The sequence below is a fragment of the Chenopodium quinoa genome, unplaced genomic scaffold (assembly GCF_001683475.1).
Source record: "Chenopodium quinoa cultivar QQ74 unplaced genomic scaffold, ASM168347v1, whole genome shotgun sequence".
Classification (NCBI taxonomy): Eukaryota; Viridiplantae; Streptophyta; class Magnoliopsida; order Caryophyllales; family Amaranthaceae; genus Chenopodium; species Chenopodium quinoa.
The window spans coordinates 6,919-30,416 of NW_018744399.1; the positions used below are offsets into that span (position 1 = coordinate 6,919).

The window sequence follows — 23,498 nt, forward strand, 5'->3', positions numbered from 1 at the left end:
AGCCAAACTCCCCCCCCCACGAAACCCTGCTAGGGTTTCAGGGTGGAGGAAAGTTTAGCCGGGTGTTTTCGACGGTCGGAGTGGAGTCATAAGGGGTTTTAATTTTCGAGGGGAGGGGAGGAGTTAGGGACCGAGAAGGGGGAAGGGAAGGGTTACAGTGATCTCAAGGGTGGTAGGTTCAACCGTTTTCAGGGGTTAAGGGGGAGGCTGGCCGGTTTCTTTCCGGGGAGGTTTGTGGGTGGGCTAGGGTTTCATTGTGGGGTTTGGGGTGGCAGGGATTGATTTTTCTTTTGTTTTTTTTTTTAAAAAAAAATTTGGAGCAATCAGTTGCTGACACGTGGCTTTTTTAATTAAAAAAAATTATTACCCTTTCAATTGGTTACCGGTTATTGTGATTACTAGAGGCAAAGTGACCCCATAATTGGAATATTAGATAATAAATCTTAGTTGGGATTATTAGAAGTAAATCGCTAATAGTTGGGATTATGAAGGTGTAATTTTCACAAATTGTATTGATACGTAACAATTTTTTTAACGCCTTGGTATTGATGTCATTACTCCATACATATCTGAAATTTAAACATCTTAATAATATTTATTTGCTAAAAGACAAAGAGGATTTTTCTTATGCATTGTTACTCCAAGCTGCACCTCAGTGTCAATGTCGTCCCTCCTTAAACCACTAGGCAGTTCCCAATCAAAAAAGTATAGTAAATTGGCAAGCATAATATCCAAGCTAGCAACACCAAGATGAAGGCCAGGACATATTCTTCTTCCAGCTCCAAAAGGAATTAGCTCGAAATCTTGCCCTAGGAAATTTATTGAACATTCCAAAAACCTCTCTGGCATAAATACATCAGGGTCTTTCCAAATTTTAGGATCTCTACTAATAGCCCATAAGTTGACATATAATATAGTCTTGGATTGAATATCAAATCCTTCGATGGTGCAATTTTGCAATGTTTTTCGTGGAATCAATAATGGAGCTGCTGGGTGTAGTCGGAATGTTTCCTTCACTACTGCCTTGAAATATTCGAGATTTGAGAGATCACCTTCTTCGATAAAAACATTTGTTTTGAATTTTATTCCTAAGGTCGCTTTGAACTTTCTTCATTGCGTTGGGAATTTTTTAGTAACATAGTCATTACCCAAATTACCATAGTTTGCACTGGTGTCTGTTCCTGCTAATATGATATCCTGAGATTTTATGAGCATTTAACAATTAAATACTCTGCTCCTGCTAATATGAAAATCTGAGAAATTATGAGCATTTAGCACTTAAATTCTCTGTTCTCGCTAACATATGTTTTAAACATTTAATTCATGAGAATGATGAGAAAAGCTAAATTGTTGACTAAGACACATTTATTTTGAAATATGAATAAGCTTGATTGTCATTTTATACATATATATTTTTTTAATTTCTTGCAACATAAAGCTTAATTATTATTTTTTTTCCTACGATCTCTTGCCATTTATGACCTAACCGGACAATGTAATTGTAGTTGTACTTGTACGTGATCGTCGTACAAGTAAATTACTATGTGTATATGGCCAATATGGGATTACCAAAATAAAAATTGGCCTAGTTTTTAGATTTCACTAGGCCCAAGTGGAGAGCCTATTATCATTTCACCCTATTTCCAAAGGTTATTGCATGCTAAGACGGATTAATTTTAACTAATATACTTATTTTTACTTAGCTAAGCTTTACTTATATTTTCCGAACTCAATTTAATTTTGTTTTTTTCTTTTTTTTTTTTTTTTGCTGATTTTTTTTAATAATTTGAGGAGAACTATGCTTTAGTTTAGACCATCAAAATAATGACTCCATCGCCTATATTTCCTTCGTTCTTCAAATACTTGTTGCACTTTAAACTCAAAAGTCGCAACACAGCGTTCCAATTTGTCTGGTTGTCTCTAACCTCTATCATCATGGTAGCATCCCTTATTTTTTTTTTTTATTTTTTTAAGTATCTCTTATAGTCATATATAGGCTTCTTAAAACTTGTGAAATTTGAAAGGTTTTACTATAAATCTTCAAACAAAGAAATGTTATTTGAATAAATGTGTATTATATAAATGAGTGAATGTAAGAATATTTACCATTAACATTGCCTTAATGTGATCCATAGTGAGCTCAAATGAAAAGAGACGCTCTTTCTTGAGTTGGAGTAGAATGTCAACCATGTCTTCTCTATCAGATTTAGGTCTCTTTAGGTCAAGATGTTCATCAATGACTTCTTTATAAAACTCTTCGAATTTCTTGAATGTTTTCTCAAGTTTTGAATATTTTCCAGTAATTAGCTTATCAAGCCAGCCGGTGTAAGGGAAGTAATCCGTAAAGAAGAAGCCGGCGAACAAGGCTTGAGCTTCATTCAAAAGGTCATGGAATCTACTCCTTGTCCCTTCATCATCCTCGTAACTGTATATGAAGCAAGGCATAAGAATTTCTCCGTAATAAACTTCCTCTATTTCTAAGTAACAGTACGAGTCACATTTTTTATCTGAACTACTAATAAGCAACTTTTATCATTTTTCCTTTAACTTTGCAACAATGATATTTGAAAAAACCCAATAAAAAAAATAGGCCTTGCCGCCTTCGACCTTGTTTTTTTGAACTGTATTGAAGTAGATTAATAATAAATTGAGTTAAGCTGAGCTGAACTAAAAACATTGTCTAAAATGAAAAATATTATCATATTTCATTGATGACTAAAGCAATTTCGAAAAAGTTTATTTATTTATTTATTTATTTTAATTTTTTTTTGGCCGACTTTGGTTATCAAATTAGAAAAATGCTTTGTAATCTAAAGAAAAAAAAAAGGGGGGATCTTTAAATGATGATCAACAAAAATTGATAGTTAAAAGTTTACCACCTTATCTATATCGTAGTATTTCTTATACACTCAACTAGACTTATTAATTTGGACAAAAATTCTTTATTTTTTTAACTATTAATTCCATTTTTTTTTGAAGTGTTTGTTTGTATGTATGCATTTAAGCCAATAAGCCATGGATTATGTTTATTAGATGTTTTCTTTTAATATGCATAAAAAAAAAATGCAATTATAATTTCTAAAAATCCACACTATTCGAGATGATATACAATTTAACATCATGCAGTTAATTGCGTTCACCTCCTAATAAATAAAATTTGTTAGCGAGCTTGGGCAAGAGTAGTACGTACCGTTTTCCAAAAGCAATCTTGCATATGGTAGAACATGCACAATTAAACAACAATTCACTCAAATTGACAACTTTGTTTTCAGACGAAAGAGATGAGATCTTTTGAATGATCCTTGAGACTTCTTCGTGTCGAATTGGAGCAAAAGACTGCACTCTCTTGGAACTTAGTAGATGAACCACAAAAATCTTCTTAATTTCTCTGTAATACTCACCATATGGAGCAAAAACAACGTCTAAACCATTGTAAGTTAGCCTTTTTCCACCAACCAACACTTGTCTGTTACAAAAGTTTTTATCTTGTACTTGTAACACCTCTTTGGCCATCTTAGCTGATTGAATCACAACCATCAATCGATTTCCGATTCGAAAACTAAAGATAGGGCCATAGATTTTTCCTTGCTTGGTAAAGTAGAGATGAGGGTTTATGGGATCAAATTGGTGAAGGTTTCCAATAATAGGAAGGCCTTTAGGTCCGGGTGGTAGATTAAATTGTTCATTTTTTTTGCGTTTTAGATGAAGATAAATAAGAGAAATTGATGCAATGAATAAGAGGAAGAGTAACATATTTTCTTTTTCTTGCTATTCTTCAACTATATATTCATGAATGTGTGTAATTAATTAGTATTTTGCAACAAAGTAGGGAGATTTATAGTTATTAATGTAGTCGGTGAAGTCTTAAGAGTGATGCTATCTTATCAGCGATTTTATCACATGCATTTAAGCAGTGTATGGCTCTCCACAAACACTTGATATGTCGCTAGCGTATAAGGCCTAACTTGCGATTAGGATCACATATTTATATTGTTATTAATTTTGATACTTTTTCTTTCTTTTTTTTTCTTTTTTTTTTTTAACTACGGAATTTATTGTTGTGATAAAGTTGATATGATTTATTATTATTATTATTATTATTATTATTATTATTATTATTATTATTATTATTATTATTATTATTATAAGAAAAATAGATGTTAATTTAAGTACAATTTCAATAAAGAACATACAAGTATGAAATATATCAACTACTATATTGTAATAATATTACAACAATCTTCTTTTAACATGCTCACAATATATATACTCGTAACATGTAAATAACAAACCAAAATTCATATGAAAAGTTGTATATGATACTGTAATGAAAATTTGTATATGATACTTAAAAAAAAACAAAAATACAATTTATACGTAAAGAGTATTTCAAGAAGATTTAACAACTACTATGTATTAATACTGAATTACTTTTTTTTTTAATTATTGGATGACATTTCATGTTTTAGAATTTTTTTTTTTTTTTCAAATAATATAAAGGTTAGGGAGTTAAACCTTTTTTATTGTTAAAAAATTTATGAAAATAAAACCATATCACTTCAGAGATGATGACAGTAATATAAGAAAGTCTAGGCTAAATAATTTAATTTAAAATCATTTTAAGTAACAGGGATTAGAGGAGTATATCAAAAGATTTTGGAATATTTAAAATTTACCCAATAAGTATAATAAGAGGTTAGTCTATTAGTATAAGGGTTACTCTGTTAGTGTTATAGGGTCATACGTTATAGCCCTTAAAACTAAGAATTAACAATTTAATATTAGCGTAATTAATGTTATATATATATATATATATATATATATATATATATATATATATATATATATATATATATATATAGCTTTAATGGCTGTAAATAGCTTTTTTTCTTTACAAAATATTGAAATAAATAATTGTACTTCGTATCATTTATGTGGGTCAATTAATTAAAATCTTCTCAACCACAACAATTCAGCACATGCATTACAAATATGAGGAGAGTAATCCGTTATTAACAATCGTTTGTACAAACAACAATCAATAATTGTTTTTGTTTTCTTATGGCGTAGCTAGGGGAGCATGTCTTATTCCAAATTTGGGTTTGGTGATCTTTTGATTTGATCTGACAATTTGTCTCAACTCTCAAATTGTGTTATCTCTATGTGTGTCAAACCAATAATTGCAATATTGGTCTAAGCTTGGAAAACGACTTATTTGGATGAGAGGATCCACAGATATTTCCTATCCTTAGTGCTCGTTTGGTTTATATGGAAATTAACTTTTCATGGAAATTTATATTTTTATGGAAAAAAATTTCCTTTATGATTTTTTTTAGGAATTAAGCTAAATTGTTTGGTTGACAGTATATGAAATTGCATTTTTTAGGAAATTCAACTCACTAAGGGGGGAGTTGGTGAGTAATTTCCCATGGGTTGTGGGAATTTGTATTTCCCTTGAAATTGCTATTTCCCGTGTTTAGCTTATTTCCCTCCAACCAAACACACCCTCATTTTAATACTTCCTAGGAAATTCCATTTCCAAGAAAATTATCTTCCAATCAAACCACCTTATACTACCTCTATACAGAGTAATCTTTAAAAATACAATACTTATATTTTTTTGGCACGGTTTTATAAGAGTTGATTAAAGTAGGTAAATGAGTAACTTTATTAAAATAATTTGAATATTAAGATTAGAGAAAGGTTAAATATATACTATATGCATGTATAAATTATTTTGATTAATTTATCGGTTTACAATTGCTTAATGTCACAAAATGGATATCAAGAAAGTGTGTTGCATTTAAAATAAAATGAAAGAAATATTAAACTTGTTCTACATACACAGATGCATGCGTAAATATATATACAAGAAAATAAAATTAAATAAAAAAGATTAGGGCTTTTTTTTAAGAAAAAAATTCCTAATAAAAGTACTCGTGATATAATCTTTCTCTTGTCACCCATTTTATTTTTTTTGTACTAATATGCGAGTGGACTAAAATGGCTATACATATGCAATAATGTCATATGTATGTTTGCTTAACTTTATTTGCTTCTTAGTTGAAACATGAATATTGTATATGATATGTCTTTTTGATTATCTTTTGGTATTTTTAAAAAATATACTTGTATATATATTTGAGGATTATCATAAAAAAAGAAAAACATCTCCATCTCCCTCCCTTCCAATATGATTTATTATTTATTTCTATTTTGCACGATGTTCTAAATGTATCTTTGACCATCAATATATTTAATTATGTATTAACAAAAAAAAAAAAAAATTGATATTATATAAGTTGACAAAAATGAATCCATCAATATCTCACATAACTATATATTTATTAAATGTATTAATGGAAATATTTAGTCACAATTATTAGAGTTTGACCATAAGAAATTGAGCATATCATTTTGGTGAGATTGAATGTGATTTGACTTGCATGGTAAATAATTTATGTGAGTTAATTAGGCCATAACATGAAGTAATTAAGACTCTGTAGACACCTGATTGTGTCTCCCCAAAAACCAAACCCAGTGATGAGTATCTTTCACATATTTGATTATTGAATAAGGTGAAATGTTGAAGAGTCTCGTAAATTTCTCCTTTTCTAATCTCTTTTCTAAAATGTTTTGATTCATTTCGTATTTCTAAAATCATTCTAAAACGTCCAATCCAGTTTATTTTGACCCATAATCTGGATCCAATAATTGTGTAATTGGATGGGGTTTGAAAAGAGCTTTCCAACGATATATTATAAGCCCAAATCCAAGTTATAACCGCAAGTTATGGCCATAATACTAAATTATGGTCCAAACCGAGCTTTATATGCGGACCCAATGATCATGTGGAGGGTCCATTATATTTCTAAAACCATTAGGATTTATCTTAATCTTCTAGAATCTTCTAGAAGGTTGTTTTAGATTCTAATTATCCTGTTTTGGAAAGATAATGATTAAGAATTTTATTTCGAATAAAACGAGTGTTTTTTTTATAGATTTCATCTGATAATAAGGATAAGTACGAATATTCGACTAACCCAATTTTATTGGAAGTCGGATTCTGTACGAGTCTTTATCTTCTGAATAGCATCGCACAGCGATGAAAATATCGCGACGCGATATCCCCATCGCGACGCGATGGATCCATCGCCACGCGATGAAACCTGTTTTATTCCGGATGGAATTCGGATCGTTTTCTGATCTTTTCAGTCGTTTTTTTCTCTATAACTAGAGGTCGTTTCACCCCGTTTTCAATCATCAACAAGCTTGATCACCAACAATCATCATCCTTCTCTCTCTCGAAGCTAAAGCTTATTCATTTTCTCTCTCTCTTGATTTTCTTAACCTCAGCCTAAACACATATACCTAGCCAAGCTCGAAGTTGCCTTCGCCTTCGACGTGAAAGCTAAGGTTGATAATTCTGAGGGTTTGGTCCCTAATCTATATTTCGATTCTTATTTGATTTATGTGGTTTGTTTGATTTAATCTTTCTTGAAGTTACTAACAAGTGTATTGTTTTGATAGGAAGAGATACGAGGCATCAAAGTGAGTAGATCTACTATCTTTATTCCTCGCTTTTGATATAAGAATCATGCTTAGAATATTATTTTAATTCCTATTACCATGTTTAGATGCTTTTATACTTTCTAGTATCATGTTAGGATGCCTTTATAATTCCTAGTATCATGTTAGGATGTTGATTTTGATTCCTAGTATCATGTTTAGGTTAAATCTTTGATTTTTATTGTTTAGTGACATGCTAGGGTTTGTTATTAATCCATTTAGTATCATGCCTAGGATCTTGCTAATATTATTTTGGAGGTATTGTTTTTATTATTATGATAATGATTTGTTGTGGCAATTATTAATTATTATGTTGCTTGATTATTCAATATTTATTGTTATTGCTTGATCACGCCCTTTCTTGCAAGTTTAAAAGGAATTTGTACTTGAAATCACGCCTAATAAGATAATTAATAATTTGTTTTAGGCTTAATATGATTTTTAATTCAAGTGATCGCCAATAATAGATTTATTTGTGCATTAATAATCAACCAACGTAGATTAAACAAGTTTAGGGCTAATTTGTTGTATGTATGTTGATTGGAAAGCGCACATGTATATCATAAGAAATAATTAGAGGTCAATTTAAGGCGAGTTCAATCTCTTTTTAGATTGGATTCGTACCATCATCACCGAATATTAAATCATGGTTACGGCCCGCTATAGAGTTAGCGATCTCCGTGATCGTGAATGGGGTGTAACCTTCACACCCGTGAACGGATTACAAGTTCCTAAAACTTGTTGGCGACTCTTTTGTTCTAGCTTCTTTCCCTTTGGACGTCACTATGCTTAAGTGCATGATCACAGTGAGGCTCAAAGTTAGTGTTGATCGAAATATTCCCTACAGACTCCAAAATTGACTTATAAATTCAAGAATTGATGTAAAGCTAACCTTATGATTCATAGTTCAATTATTAAAGTCCTACGTATTAATTCTATCTAGTCAAATAATAATGATCCACTAAACTCTGCTAAAACAGTCCCTATAGCCAAAATTGACATTAGGGAAAAAAAAAGCAACAAATAAAACAACAAAATAGTTTGATTAAAATCCAACTTTGCTAGCTAGCCCTCTTTTAGTAAGATAAGTGAAATTATATATTTCCTTCGTTTTTAATTAGTGGACACATTTTTCATATCACGTTTGCCAATATGCAAATTTGACAATTAATATTTCTATTATCAATCAGTAAAATTATAAAATTGATATTTTGAAAATATATAGAGATATAATTATAACAAGTTTCTACATAACTATATTTTATCATTTCTTTTTTTGGTGAAGAACTATATTTTATCATAAATAACTATATATGAATCACTAAACATAATCAAAGTATATTTGTAAATATATTATAGTGTTAAAAGTTAAATGTGTCAACAAAATACCCAACGAAATACAAGTAGAATATATGTTTTTAAAACATAATTATGGGCTTGGGCATGCAGACCATGGCTTAGCCCGCCCTAGTTCCGCCCATTCTCTAGTGGATCTACCCACCTGATAACTTCGCCCCACCCCAATTGAAGAGTACTTAAACAGTTCTACTATTACAGAGTATTTTACAATAGTGTTAATCACTTAAATCTCTTTAAGAATTTTCACAAATACAATAACATATATCTCCTCTTACACTGTAAATGTCCAATTAATATACCCTTAATTTTTAAAACTCATTACTTTAAATTTTCCAATCAAAAGGAGTTTGTAAATTTTCCATTTTATCTCTTTCTTATTTCACTAGTTAAAATCTTGTGCACATCCCCATGTCACAATATTAATGGAATGGTGAAAAGTAAAACGAAGATGAAAAACCATATTTTATGGAATACGGAGCATGTTGTAACTTGTAAGTAAAAGCCAGCTTTAGTTTCTTATATCAAAATATTATATAGGTGTCTGTTAAATTAGATAGAATAGCAGGGTAATTAATAATACAAGTATATTTTTTTTTTTATACGTACTATTATCATTAATTTTTTGTATGTGTTGGCGGTATTCTAGCTACTAGTTAAAGTTCAAGGTGTTGACTGCACCTAAACTATAATTATTTAGGGTGTTGACTGTTATGACCAAATTTGCCTTTAGAATTTAGAGAAGTTGTCCCGCATGTATGTATGGATACGAGAATAGTCCGAATAGACCTTCATTTGATATTTGATTGGTTTACATAAGACATACACTATCCGTTCCTAATTTTTTTGTTCCATTTGACTTTTTACGGGTTATAAAACGTGTCTTAGAACGTATATATCTCCATTTCCATACAAGTAAAGATTATAAAAATTTAAATCATTGATAAAATACATAATAAGATGAATGTAACAAAATCCCACATGATTACATTATTTCTTATATATTTAGTAGAATTTAATTTTCATGATAACTTGTATTTAAATTTTATAAAAAAAATTTTGCCAAAAGGCATAATGGATTTTTCTTATGCATGGTGATGCCTGGGAATGTATCATTGTCGATGTCTTCCTTCTTAAAACCACTAGGCAATTCCCAATCAAAATAGCACAACAAATTTGCAAGTGCTAATTCCATGTTAGCTATACCAAGATGAATTCCAGGGCATATTCTTCTTCCTGCACCAAATGGGATTAGTTCAAAGTCACATCCTTTGAACTCTATTGAACTACCCAAAAACCTTTCTGGCATGAATTTTTCCGGGTTTTGACCAAATTTCGGGATCTCTTCCAATAGCCCATGCATTCACATATACTAAAGTTTTAGGTAATATATCATATCCTTCAATGGTGCTTTTTCGGATTGTTTCATGTACAATTAGCAATGGTGTTGCTGGTTGTAGCCTAAATGTTTCTTTCACCACTGCCTTGAAGTATTCAAGTCGTATGAGGTCATTATTGTTGATGCATCCTTTGTGTTGCATGACATTACGGAGCTCTTCTTGTACTTTTTTCATAGAAATAGGGCTCTTCATTAGCTCTGTCATTGCCCAAATTACCATGGCTGCACTTGTATCCGTTCCTGCTATTAATATGACCTGTAGAAAGGTTTAGCGAGTTGGCACCATTAGAGTGATTTCATAAGAATGCATATAACAATAAATAAATAAATAAATAAATAAATAAATAAATAAAAGATACTCCGTTGTGCTTCATAATGATAGTCTCATACTAGAAACTATAGTAATGGATCTCCTTTTTCTATTATGTGTTTTTTTTTTTTTCTTATATGTTTTTATTACCAACTTTAAAGCTGTAAATGTTAATGAAACTTGTAAAGCAAAAACATCATTTGAGGGTGGATATTCATGCCAATATACGTACAATAAGTATAAGATGAAACTACCATTAACACTGCTTTGATGTGGTCTAACGTGAGCTCAAATGAGCGTTCATTCATGAGTTGGAGTAGAACATCAACGATATCTTCTCGCTCGGTTTTAGGCTTGTTTGGGTCAAGATGATCATTAATGATTTCTTCAAAGAATGCATCTAAATCCTTAAATGTCTTCTCAAGTCTAGAGAACTTTCCGGTTAGCTTATCAAGCCACCCAATAATAGAAGGAAAATAATCACTAAAGAAGAAGGTGGTAAACATGGCTTCTGCTTCTCTTATTAGCTTGTGAAATCTGCTACTTGACCTTTTATCATCCTCGTACCTGAATTGAAATATACAAATTTAAACTAAGGCTATGTTTACTTGATTACTGATATAATTTTTACCACTAGAGTACTAGACCAACTACTACTTGATTTAGCTTTGACACAAATTAAAGTTCCTAAACTAGTTTATGAGTCATGTAGCGTTGTAGGCTTGTAGCATTCTCTCTTTTGTATCAAGCCTTAATTTATATGTGTTTAAATTTTATATTAGAGACATAACTATTGATCCATATCATATTACATAATTTTTAAGAAAAAAATTAATAAATTAAAGGAGAATATGGATTTTATGTATAATAATAGAAATTTAAATTTTTTTTTTCTAATATAATAACTTGACTCAGGATGTCACACAGGCCCATAAATATACGAAGTAGTTGACTTTTATGCAGATTAAAATGTATAATGGAAATTTTAGTGAGTACTTATAAAGGTGCATATAAAGTTGATTGGCCTAGTTCAGTCTGACTCCTTGACCATAAATGGATCACTGTTTTTGCCAAGCCTAAATTCTGCCTTTTAGTTCCCGCCATTTTCTTTTACTATCTTTCATTCTTTTTGTGTGGATAAAAATAGGATAAGGCTTATCTCTAGACAAGTTCAATCCTACATTTTTCTAATCTTACACCGTTACCCCTTACACTTACTTACACGTAACAAGTTAGATAGACAATAGAAATCAATCAAACATTCAAATCATACTCTCAAAACTCCACCTTTAGAAATTAGTGGTAAAAAGTAAATTTTTAAACGTGGATAGTTACAATGTGTGGTCAGTTATTTACTCGGTTAGTGTTTATGGGGTTAATTAGTTAGTATTATAGGAATTACTAAGTTACGGAGTAGTAATATGAATATTACTGTGTCAGTGTTGTAGGGGTTATTTTGTTATTTAAGGGTTATTCAATAAGTATAATAAGAGATTACTCTGTTAGTATAATAGGAGCTACTCTGTTAGTGTTATAGAGGTTAGCCGGGATACTCTGTTACAAGCGGTCACACGATGTGACCAACTGCACAGAAAGCGCGCTAGCACATCTAACAAGTCTATAGTTTTTAACACAAAATATTACGAGTAACAATTTTCCATAAAATAATTGCACAAGATTTCCAAGGTTTGGTCACAAAAAGGCTTAATTATGAGGGAGTTTAATGTAATACCTCTTGCCAAATGCAGTCCTGCATACGTTCAACCTTGCGAAGTTCGCTAACAAATCTGTCAAATTTACGATTTCTGAAGCTTCGGAGAGGGATGAAATTTTTTTCGATCATCCTCGATACTTCTTCTTGACGAATTGGAGCAAAAGATTCAACTCTTTTAGAGCTAAGAAGATGAACTATACTAATCTTTTTAATTTTTATTTGATACTCACTATAAGGGGCAAAAGCAATGTCTAATCCATTATAACTTAGCTTTTGAATTCCAACCATAGACGGTCTACTACAAAAGTTAAGGTCTTGTGTGTGTAAGACCTCCCTTGCTAACTTGGCTGATTGCACCACAACAACAGGTACACGTCCAAATCGTAAGCTCAAGATCGGGCCGTAGGTCTTGGCTAGCTCGGCAAAGTAGACGTGTGGTTTCGAGGTGTCGAATTGGAGTAAGTTTCCGATGAAGGGGATCCCTTTAGGCCCCGGGGGAGGATGAAATGGCTCATTTTTTTTGCGATTTGGAAGAAGGAAAAGTACTACTAGGGATAAAATTGCTAGAAAATATATAATTATCAACATGACTTTATTGTTGTGGGGTTAGTTTCATATGCGTATATTTGTGTTAGCTGTTGTAACACCATACTAATTATATATAGACAATAGACTGAAGTTTATGATCGATATTGAGTATAAAATTTTCTCTTCTGCAATCTCCATATCACAATATTTTTTTTACGAGTTGCGTTACATGAAAAGTGAGTGGCCATTTTTTTTATCCACGTGATACCTTGATGTACGACCTTATCAAAACTAATCTTGTACTCCGTGTGGGTATATATGATCGTGAACACGGAGTATTATTTCACCTTAAAAATATAGTATTCAATAAAAATAAGTTCACTTCACTAAAATCAATTTCATTTCAATAAAAATAAGTTCACTTCACTAAAATCAATTTCATTTCAATAAAAATAATTTTGGTTCAGTAAAAATTACGAAGTAGTAAGTTAAAGAGGAAATATAATAGAGAATCTGTAAAAATAATTTCAGTTCAGTAAAAACAATTTCAGCTTAGTAAAAATAATTTCAATTAAGCTAATATAAGGTGTAGTGAACAGGGCCTTACCTATCTAATGCAAAAACTAATGAAGTTTTCAAAGTGTTGCTAATTAAGTATGCAACAATTTTGTATCCCTTGTCTTTCAAAAAAAAAAAAAAAAAATCACGTGTAGATCCTAGATTTCTTTTAGGTTAAAATAAAAGGTAATGATGTAGACGCAATTCAACTCTAGATTTCTTTTATTAGCAAGTTAAGCTATTCAAATCCTTAATAACTAAAAGGGTATCGCTATAAGTAGCCCATCCTACATATAAGCATTAGATACGCTTTCTAACATGGTATTGATTTAGGAAATTTTGACAAAAAAAAAAAAAAAAATCACGTGTAGATCCGTGTATGTAATTAATGTCTAGTTATTCCTATTTCTTGTATTTTCTTTTTTAGCTTCTTATATGTATCCCTTATTAGGGTTATGTGTTTATCATTTTCCTAACTAAAATAGCTAACATTCACATAATTCAATATATAATTTTTTGTATGCAGCATGTTATATCGTGCGGCAGGGGTTACTCGAGTTGCCGGGGTTACTCGAGTTTCTCGATCAGGGGTTACCTGAGTTACTCGGTCAGGGGTTACCTGAGTTACTCTTGACTGAGTAACTCCTCAAGTAACTCTAACCGAGTAACCCCTCGAGTAATCCATGACCGAACCCCTCGAGTAACCCCTGACCAAAAAACCCCTCAAGTAACTCTGACCGAGTAACCCCTCGAGTTATCCATGACCGAACCCCTCGAGTAACCCCTGACCGAATAACCCCTCAAACCTTGACCGACTAACCCCTCAACTAACCCCTGACTGAGTAACCCCTCAAGTAACCCCTAACTGAACCCTCAAGTAACCCCCGACCGAGTAACCCCTGACTGAACTCCTTAAATAACATGTGACCGAATTACTCGAGTAACCACTGACCAATTTCCTTAAATAACTCCTAACCAAGTAACTCGAGTACCCCTGACCGAGAAACTCGAGTAACCCATGACCGAGTAACTCGAGTAACCCATGACCAAGTAAACCCTTGACCCCTGACCGAGTAACTCGAGTAACCCCTCAACCTTGGCCGAGTGAACCCCTCGAGTAATTCCTATCCGAACCCCTCAAGTAATCCCTGACCGAGTAACTCGAGTAACCCCTGGCTGAATAACTCGGGTAACCCTTAACAAAATAACTTGGGTAACCCCTGCTACACGGTGTGGGCTGCTGCACCAAAAAGTTTTGTCACCCGGCATACTCTCTAACCAAATGTGAGGCGGATTATTTACCTAAATCTCTATTTTGGACTTGATTTTAGCATAACAAAAATTGTAAAGGGTATTATTAACTCACCAAGTAAATTGTGTTGAGCTAAAAAATTCGGAGTATAAAGGAGAGAAGAGGAAGAGAATAGAAATCATTAAACATTGATTCATGATCATCGTATCATGCGTAACTCATAATCTAAGACTCCACAAACCCAAACTAATCAGACATCAAACTCGGAATATTATTAATAAGTTATGACACACGAACATATGTATAAATGAAATTATTGATAAGGCACACGTACCCCACATTCTTATTCATTCTCTAAATCTCAAAAGACAAACGTAAATCATTAAGATAGAAAAATTAGTTACTAGTATATTTCCTTGCCACAAGGCAAAGTGGATTTTTCTTATTCATAGTTAAACCAGGAAGTGTATCAGTGTCAATATCTTGAATTTTCATACCCGCTGGCAATTCCCAGTCAAAAGAGAATAATAAGTTGGCTAGTGCTAGCTCAAAGTTTGCAACAGCAAGAAGCATTCCAGGGCACATTTTTCTCCCAGCACCAAAAGGAATAAACTCGAAATTTTGCCCTTTATAATCAATTGAACTTCCCATAAACCTCTCCGGCATAAATATCTCTGGGTTCTTCCAATATTCAGGATCTCTTCCGATAGTCCATACATTAACAAACACGAGGGTTTTTGGTAGTATGTCGTACCCTTCTATAGTGCATTTTTTTAGTGTTTTCCTGACTATTAGCATTGGAACTGGAGGACGGAGCCTTAATGTTTCTTTGACCACAGCTTTAAAATACTCGAGCTTTGGCAGATCATCTGCTGAAATATAATCCTTGTTTTTTGCTGAATTCCGAATTTCTTTTTGTACTTTCTTCATCGCAGTTGGGCTCTTAATTAGTTCTGTCATCGCCCAAACTACCATTGCTGAGTTTGTATCTGAGCCTCCTACGAACATATTCTGTGTAACACATCTTCAGAAACAGTCAGTTTACAAATTGTACAACAACAAAAAAATATTGTAAGACAAGAACATAATTACCATAAGAACTCCTTTGATGTGGTCTAAAGTCAGATCAAAGGTAAAAGCACGCTCTTTTCTAAGGTGTAATAAAACATCAATTAAGTCCTCTGCCTCAGATTCAGGTCGATTTGGGTCAAGATGGTCACTAATGATTTCATCATAAAACACATCCAAACCTTTGAACGTCTTCTCAAGCCTCGATGATTGTCCGGTTAGCTTATCAAGCCAGCCGATGAAAGGAAAATAATCTGTAAAGAAGAAGGTTGCGAACATGGCCTGAACATCCTTTAGAAGGTCTTGAAATCTGCTCCTGTTGGACCCTTCATTTTCATCGTACCTGAGATAAATTTGATATAAGTTACTTTGTTCAACATTATTACTTATATGACACAATGAAGCAAGCAGGGCTACTTAATTTGATGAGAATATGATTTAAATTCTAATAGATTTTGACAAATTCAAATCAAGAGGTTGTTAATATTAGTATTACAGTAATACATACCTCTTGCCAAAAGCAATTCTGCATATATTGGAGCATGCAAAACTCATTAGCAACTCACTCAAGTTAACTGTTTCTAAACCAGAAGAAATTTGAGTAGAAATCTTGTTTACCATCCTCAAGACTTCCTCTTGTCGAATCGGAGTAAAAGACTCCACTCTTTTAGAACTAAGAAGATGTACAACACATATTTTCTTTATTTCTCTAAAGTATCCATAACTTTGGGCAAAAGCTAAGTCTAACCCTTTATAACTTAGTCTTTCTGTTGCGATCATTGATGGCCGGTAACAAAAGTTAAGATCCTGTGTATGAAGGACCTCTTTCGCCGTCTTGGCTGATTGAACCACCACAGCTTGTGCACTTCCGAATCGTGTAGCCAAGATTGGACCGTAAATCTTTGCTAACTTAGCAAAGTAGATGTGAGGTTTTGAAGGGTCAAACTGGTGTAAGTTTCCGATAATAGGAAGCCTTTTAGGTCCAGGAGGAGGATTAAATGGTTCATTCTTCCTTCGTTTTTGAAGAAGAAAGATAAGAGAGATTGTTGCAAGGAAGATGAGTAATAGTATCATGCTAAATGGTTTTGTTTTATGGTGTGCTTTGTATATGACTATATGTACTCTATATATACTAGTAGATGAGTAATAGGATTATATATTTATATTAGATGTACATCATAATTGTTTATCTTTGTTTTCTTTAAAAGTAAAGGTACACAAATTTTAGAATAGTCTTCTTCTAATTTTGTATTTTAACTTCTTTAAAGAATCAAAGTAAGAAACGTAATCATATTGATTAGAAAGAAGTATATATATGCAAATTGGAGAGTTGATGATTAACCAGCATAGGCATGGCATAGCGCCGCCATGTAGTATACTTCCTCCGTTCTTTTATTATTGCATCATATAAAGTTGGGCATATTTTTTTTGGTAGTGGAAAAAAGAAGAGATAGAAGGGTAAAAGTACAAAATTATCCATGTGATGTAAACATAAACTAAATAATCAAGTGTTAAAAGCAAGGGTATATTGGGTATTTACAGTGTAAACACATATATTTTGTTTCCTAAAATAAATATGGTGCAATATTTGTGAAATTTCCTTTAAAGACAAGTGGTGCAATAATTAAAAAAACAGAGGAAGTATGACTTTTAGTACTACTCCCTCCGTCCCATATTATATATAGTTCCTGTTTTCTTATTTTGGAGATCCAAAATGTTGTTCCTGTTTCTATTTTTGGATAGTATGTAAAGACTATTATACCCTCATTTTTTTAACTTTATTCATTGAAATTCCTAATTTATCCTTAAATTATCCATTTTGTCTTGTACTTTTTTCCATTTCTCTCTCTAACTTTTGTCTATAATTGTACTTTCACTTTTTTCCCCTTAAAATTAAAATATCCACTTGTCTTGTACTTTTATCTAACTTTTGTCTATTTTTTTTTTCCACTTTTAATGTACTTCATCCACTTTCTCCTCCCATTTCTTAAATATCGTGAAAAAAACACAAACAGGAACTATATATTGGGACGGATGGAGTACTAGTTTTGTGTCCTAATGATGCCTCAGATTGTTAATTGATTTTTATGTTAAAAAAATTTACCAAATTATGTTTTGAATAATAAATTTAGCTTATTCCAAATATAAAAATGTGAAAAAAATAAAATATAATAATAATAATAATAATAATAATAATAATAATAATAAATAAGATATTTAACTTTTTGTAAACGTTTCTACATATATGTGTTGACTAAGATTTTTTTATTTTTTATTATGTAATCAATTAAAATATATGTAGTATGATATATGAATCTTATAATAGATTGATGTAAAATATTGTGATGTAAAAATAATAGATTGATAAGATATTTATATTTGAGATTTCAAATTTATAAAATATAAAAAATAAACTCGGACGAATGAAGGCTGACACACGCCAAAACACTCTCAAAATAAATATTCTCATTTTACATAACGTCATAACCACAAGGCCTTTTTTTTAACACCCATGTAAAAAAACAAATATAACCGTATAAAAGTGGAGGAGGAAATACGAATTATTGAGTCATCAACTCTCAAGTCATATTTAGATATCAAGTCTTTCGTACAAAGTTAGTCTTATCTTTAAACTCGAGGCCGGGACCTCTTTTTTCTAGCATGGAGTTGATTAGTCAACAGTATACTCTTATAATGTTGCCTCTACATCAGCCATTTCACTTAGTAAATAAGACAGCTCATCTAAGCACTTGATACAGTAATATTTTCTGAAAATGAAATTCAGGCCTTGTTCATTTTCTGTGTATAAGTCTTTATTTTTGTATAACTACATTTTTGGCTCACGTTTATTTTTGAAAAGCTACATTTTTGGCTCGGAGTTGGGAGTTCTGAATTCTACACCAACAACTCACTTATTACTGTATCAGTATTTTGGATATGTACTGCTATGTTATATGCTTTATGGCAAAGCTTTCGGAGTAGGATATATCGTTTCTTATTGTCACATAAAATGCTCAAAACTCTGCATAAATAATTATTATGATGTCCTCTGTCTCAGATACAGGTCGATTTGGGTCAAGATGGTCGTTAATGATTTCATCATAAAACACATCCAACTCTGTGAACGTCTTCTCAAGCCTCGACGATTGTCCTGTTAGCTTATCGAGCCACCCGATGGAAGGGAAATAATCCGTAAAGAAGAAGGCCGTGAACATGGCCTGAGCATCGTTCAGAAGGTTGTGAAATCTGCTCCTGTTTGACCCTTCATCTTCATCATACCTGTGATACATTTGAATCAAACAATAAGGTACTTAGTTCAACTTTTTCCTTTTTGTGTTCATGCTTTGCAATTTTTTTGTGTGTGCTCCACGTATTATTTTGCGTAGCCAAATTTTAATCTAAGCTCCTAGGGATATTGAATCAGATAAAAGCATTTCTAAGCTTAATACTTGAGCAACTAAGCAACTAACCAAGTATATATATATATATATATATATATATATATATATATATATATATATATATATATATATATATATATATATATATATATATATATATATATATATATATATATATTTAATTCACTTTAATTACCCTGATCTAAACTTTATTTGTCTAAAATTTAGTTTATAATGCATGTCTTAAAATAAGTCTAGAGTCTAGACAGTCTACTATTTTAAATATTACTTATGTTTTTTTGTATATCTATTACAAGTACTCTCTCCGTCCGTAATTATCTGTAACATTTACTTAAAATGGATGCTCTCTATTATCTGTAACAAATTTTTTTCTTTTCTTTTTTAGTAATATTTAACTATTAATTACCCACTATTACCCACTTTTTTGGTTAGTGGACCCCTCTACCACTGATTACCCATTAACTAAAATCCACTCAAAACAAAATTAAGTGGAACCACTCCTTTTCCCTCCATTTTCAACCTTAATTAAACCCACCAAAACTCAATTAAAACTCCCCGAAAAGTTTTGCCTCAGAGTCCGTGAAAGTATCCTTTGGTGCAGATAGTCCCGGGCGGAGGGAGTATAATCTTTAGTTGTATCTTCTATGAAGTGTGTTCTTTTGTTTTAGAAAATATAATGGAAATTAAACATTTAACATTTCACCAGTCTTCCCTAAAAAAATACAACTTTTTGATAATCCCATAAAAATTCAACTTTTACCCCCTATCTTCATCTAAGATCCATTATTTATTAGTAACCAGTTTTTATAAGTTATATGCAAATGTGGCGCAATTTCATAGGTCTATTTCATTTTTTAAAAAATTGAAAAATAAAAAAAAATAAAAAAAAAAAAGAAGAAAGAAACATAACCCCAGCCCCGCCCCCTATAAAGCCTAAATGACCGGCCAACCACCCTAATCCCACCCCTGCGCCACCAAGGGCTGAATGGCCACCCTCTTTTCTGCACAACCCCTTCCGCCAGATCAACCTTCCAAAAAAAACCCCACCGCCAACAACCCAACCAACAACACCAACTCTAGCCACCCCACCAACAATAGCAGCAGCGCCTTCACACCAAGTAGCAGCCAAACAGGCCACTCAAAGTCGACGACAAATAGCATCAATGTTGACGACGATGATGATCTGAAAACCAGACGACGATGATGAACTGAAAACCCTAGTTTTCAGAGGAGAGAAATTGTTTCAAGTTGCGAAATTGAGGGGATATGTCAATCAAAGGTGAAATCAAATGTTTTTGGGGATGGGGTTTCACCTTAGATATTGGGGTTTTTTGAGTTGGGTGGAATTTTTGGGGCGGCAAGGGGTGGTGCAGGGGTTTTTGTGAAGGGGGTTTTCGTGGTTGGAGTGGCTCAGGCGACAGGGGTGGTGGTGGTGGCAAGATGTGGTAAGGGGTGGCCATGGAAGGGTTGTAGTTCACGGGGCAAGTGGGTTTTTGGGGTGGTGCTATGGTGTTGGATTGGTGGATAACTGGCTATGGTGTGAGGAAAGAAATTTAGGGGAAAAAAAAAAAAAAAAAAAAAAAAAAAAAAGAGGGAGAGAGAAATTTTAACCTGGTTACAGATCAAATGGATAATTAAATAAAGATAGGGGTAAAGGTAATTAAATTTAAATCAAAAGGTCACAATTAAATTACAAACCGTACTCAATTTGTAGTCATGTTAAACATGGAGGAAATACTGTAGCCCACTTACTCGCTAGGTCAAGTTTGTTTGACTCTATGAAGCACGTATGTTTTGATCCGTTTCTGAAAAGTATCACAAGACTTGAATTGCGGAAATAGACTTACTTTAATGCAAAGCTCAGCCGGTTTTCAAAAAAAAATATTACAAGCAGTAATACATACCTCTTGCCAAAGGCAATTCTGCAAATATTGGAGCTTGCAAAACTCATTAACAACTCGCTCAAGTTAACAGTTTCTAAACCAGAAGAAATTTGAGTAGAAATCTTGTTTACCATCCTCAAGACTTCCTCTTGTCGAATCGGAGTAAAAGACTCCACTCTTTTAGAACTAAGAAGATGTACAACACATATTTTCTTTATTTCTCTGAAGTATCCATAACTTTGGGCAAAAGCTAAGTCTAACCCTTTATAACTTAGTCTTTGTGTTGCAATCATTGATGGGCGGTAACAAAAGTTAAGATCCTGTGTATGAAGAACCTCTTTCGCTGTCTTGGCTGATTGAACCACCACAGCTGGTGTAGTTCCAAATCGTGTAGTCAAGATAGGACCGTAAATCTTTGCTAGCTTAGCAAAGTAGATGTGAGGTTTTGAAGGGTCGAACTGGTGTAAGTTTCCGATAATAGGAAGCCCTTTAGGTCCAGGAGGAGGATTAAATGATTCATTCTTCCTTCGTTTTTGAAGAAGAAAGATAAGAGAGATTGTTGCAAGGAAGATGAGGAGTAGTATCATGCTATTGGAATAAAATGATTACCTTGGTTTTGGCTTAGGATGTATTATGTAAAGTACTCTGTAGTAGCAGAAAAGTAAAGGTACGCCAAATTAAGAAAAGTCTTCTTCTAACATTGTGTTTTAACTTATTAATTTTTATTTTTTTTGAAGGAAACTTATTAATTAAAATAACTTAAAAAGATAATATATTATATTAGAGGTAATACTCCTTCCGTCTCATAATATATGAGATGTTAGACTTTTTTTCACTAATTTGCATTAGGTTTGCCCATAATTTTGTACTGATATAATAAAAATATATTTTATCGTAAAATATGTTTTTAGATAGGTTTTAATATAGAGTTTCATAATATAATTTTTAAAATAAATTTTCATTAATATTTAATTTTATAAAAGGTCAAACTAGTGCAATGGCATGTGTGCAATGTTTGACTGTGTCATGTATTATGGGATAGATAGAGTATTTTAGACATAATCAATCATAGGTGGCATAACACCACACCCGACCCGATCCGACCCAAAAAATATTTGATTCAGATTTTGGCTCGCCTGGACAAAATATTTTAATATGACTCAATTTTAAAATTTGACCCGATTCTATCTGACCTCACCAAAACCAATCCGGACACTCAAATTGAAAACGCCTATGCATGCCATGACATAGCACCATGTAGCATATGACTTTTCATTATTGTTATCGTTATTTATTCATATACATTTAGATTTTTAACGCTTTGATTTTTAGTCAACAAATTTAAAAATAATCATAAGAGGACAAAGATGGGTTCTATTTGTTAATTTAATTTATAAACATACATGATTAGCCGTTTAATATTTTTTAATAATAGAGATGTATGTCGCACATAGAGGTGTAAGTTTATGATGCAAATCTTTAAATCCGACTGTTTTGAATCGATCTAAAATGGAACTAAATCGTTAAAACCCGTTTTTGTAAATCGATCTGATCTAATTCTTTCTAACCCGAAATTGAAGTGAATCGAATTTGTACGAATCGTTACTAACCCGACCCGTTATCAAGCAAAACTGTTACAACCCAAAACTGAAAACAACCCGAACCGATTACATCTAAACTCGATAGTAACCCGACCCATTTAAAACCGAAAACCATTTAAACCCGGCAAATCCGATAAACCTGAACCGGTCCAACCCGTAACTCGTTGGGACCGAATCATTTATAACTCGTAACCCGTTATGACTAAACCATTTCCAACCCGTAACCCGTTGAGACCGAACTGTTTACGACCCGTAACCCATTGAGACCAAACTGTTTACGATTGGTAACCCGTTATGACTGAGTCGTTTACAACCCGTAGCCCAATATGTTTATGATCTAATCCTTTTCAACCCACTACTCGATAAACCCAACTTATTTATGACTTAACTTGATTATAACATGACCCGTTCCTACCCATCTGACTAACTCGACTCGATAATGATCTGACTCGATTTTAACCCAATATGATTTGGACTGAAATTCGCTTCAAATTGGGTAAACCCATTTTCAAACTGACCAAGTTCAATACAAACCGACTATGACCTGAACCGATAATGACCGAACCCCCGATTTCATCCGATCGATCTATTTGAACCGAAACTCATTTTCAAACCGACCCGATTTAACCCAAACTGATTATGATCCTTACCGATTACAACCCGACCCGATTAGAACCTGAATTGTTTTGAATCGAAATCCATTTTAAACTTGTTTTTAAACCAATCCGATTTAACCCAAATTGATTATGACCGCGAACCAACTTCAATCTGACTCGATTAGGACCCGACACGAAAAAAAAAAAATCAAATTGAACTGACGATGATTTTCAAAACCAAC

At 32.5% G+C, this 23,498-nt stretch overlaps 2 protein-coding genes and 2 pseudogenes across 3 annotated transcripts; all 4 read right to left on the reverse strand.

Moving 5' to 3' along the window:
• Positions 1–512: 512 nt before the first annotated feature.
• Positions 513–4,054, reverse strand: LOC110696882 (annotated as a pseudogene).
• Positions 4,055–9,892: 5,838 nt separating this feature from the next.
• Positions 9,893–13,123, reverse strand: LOC110696883 (annotated as a pseudogene).
• A 1,810-nt stretch (positions 13,124–14,933) lies between these two features.
• On the reverse strand, positions 14,934–16,902 carry LOC110696884 (cytochrome P450 83B1-like). Its single transcript, XM_021874216.1, has 3 exons — positions 16,263–16,902; positions 15,779–16,097; positions 14,934–15,697 (listed from the first exon to the last, which is right to left on the reverse strand). The coding sequence occupies exons 1-3, from the start codon at positions 16,826–16,828 to the stop codon at positions 15,083–15,085; spliced, it is 1,500 nt and encodes a 499-aa protein (XP_021729908.1). The 5' UTR covers positions 16,829–16,902; the 3' UTR covers positions 14,934–15,082.
• A 1,573-nt stretch (positions 16,903–18,475) lies between these two features.
• LOC110696885 (cytochrome P450 83B1-like) lies at positions 18,476–21,804 on the reverse strand. 2 transcript variants are annotated; one of them, XM_021874218.1, is made up of 3 exons: positions 21,081–21,804; positions 20,929–20,981; positions 18,476–19,033 (listed from the first exon to the last, which is right to left on the reverse strand). In XM_021874218.1, exons 1-3 carry the CDS (start codon positions 21,644–21,646, stop codon positions 18,984–18,986), a joined length of 669 nt encoding a protein of 222 aa, XP_021729910.1. In that variant the 5' UTR covers positions 21,647–21,804; the 3' UTR covers positions 18,476–18,983. The 2 variants fall into 2 exon arrangements, with proteins under 2 accessions (XP_021729910.1, XP_021729909.1); XM_021874217.1 differs by lacking the exon at positions 20,929–20,981 and having other exon boundaries at positions 21,081–21,798.
• Between the last annotated feature and the right edge of the window lie 1,694 nt (positions 21,805–23,498).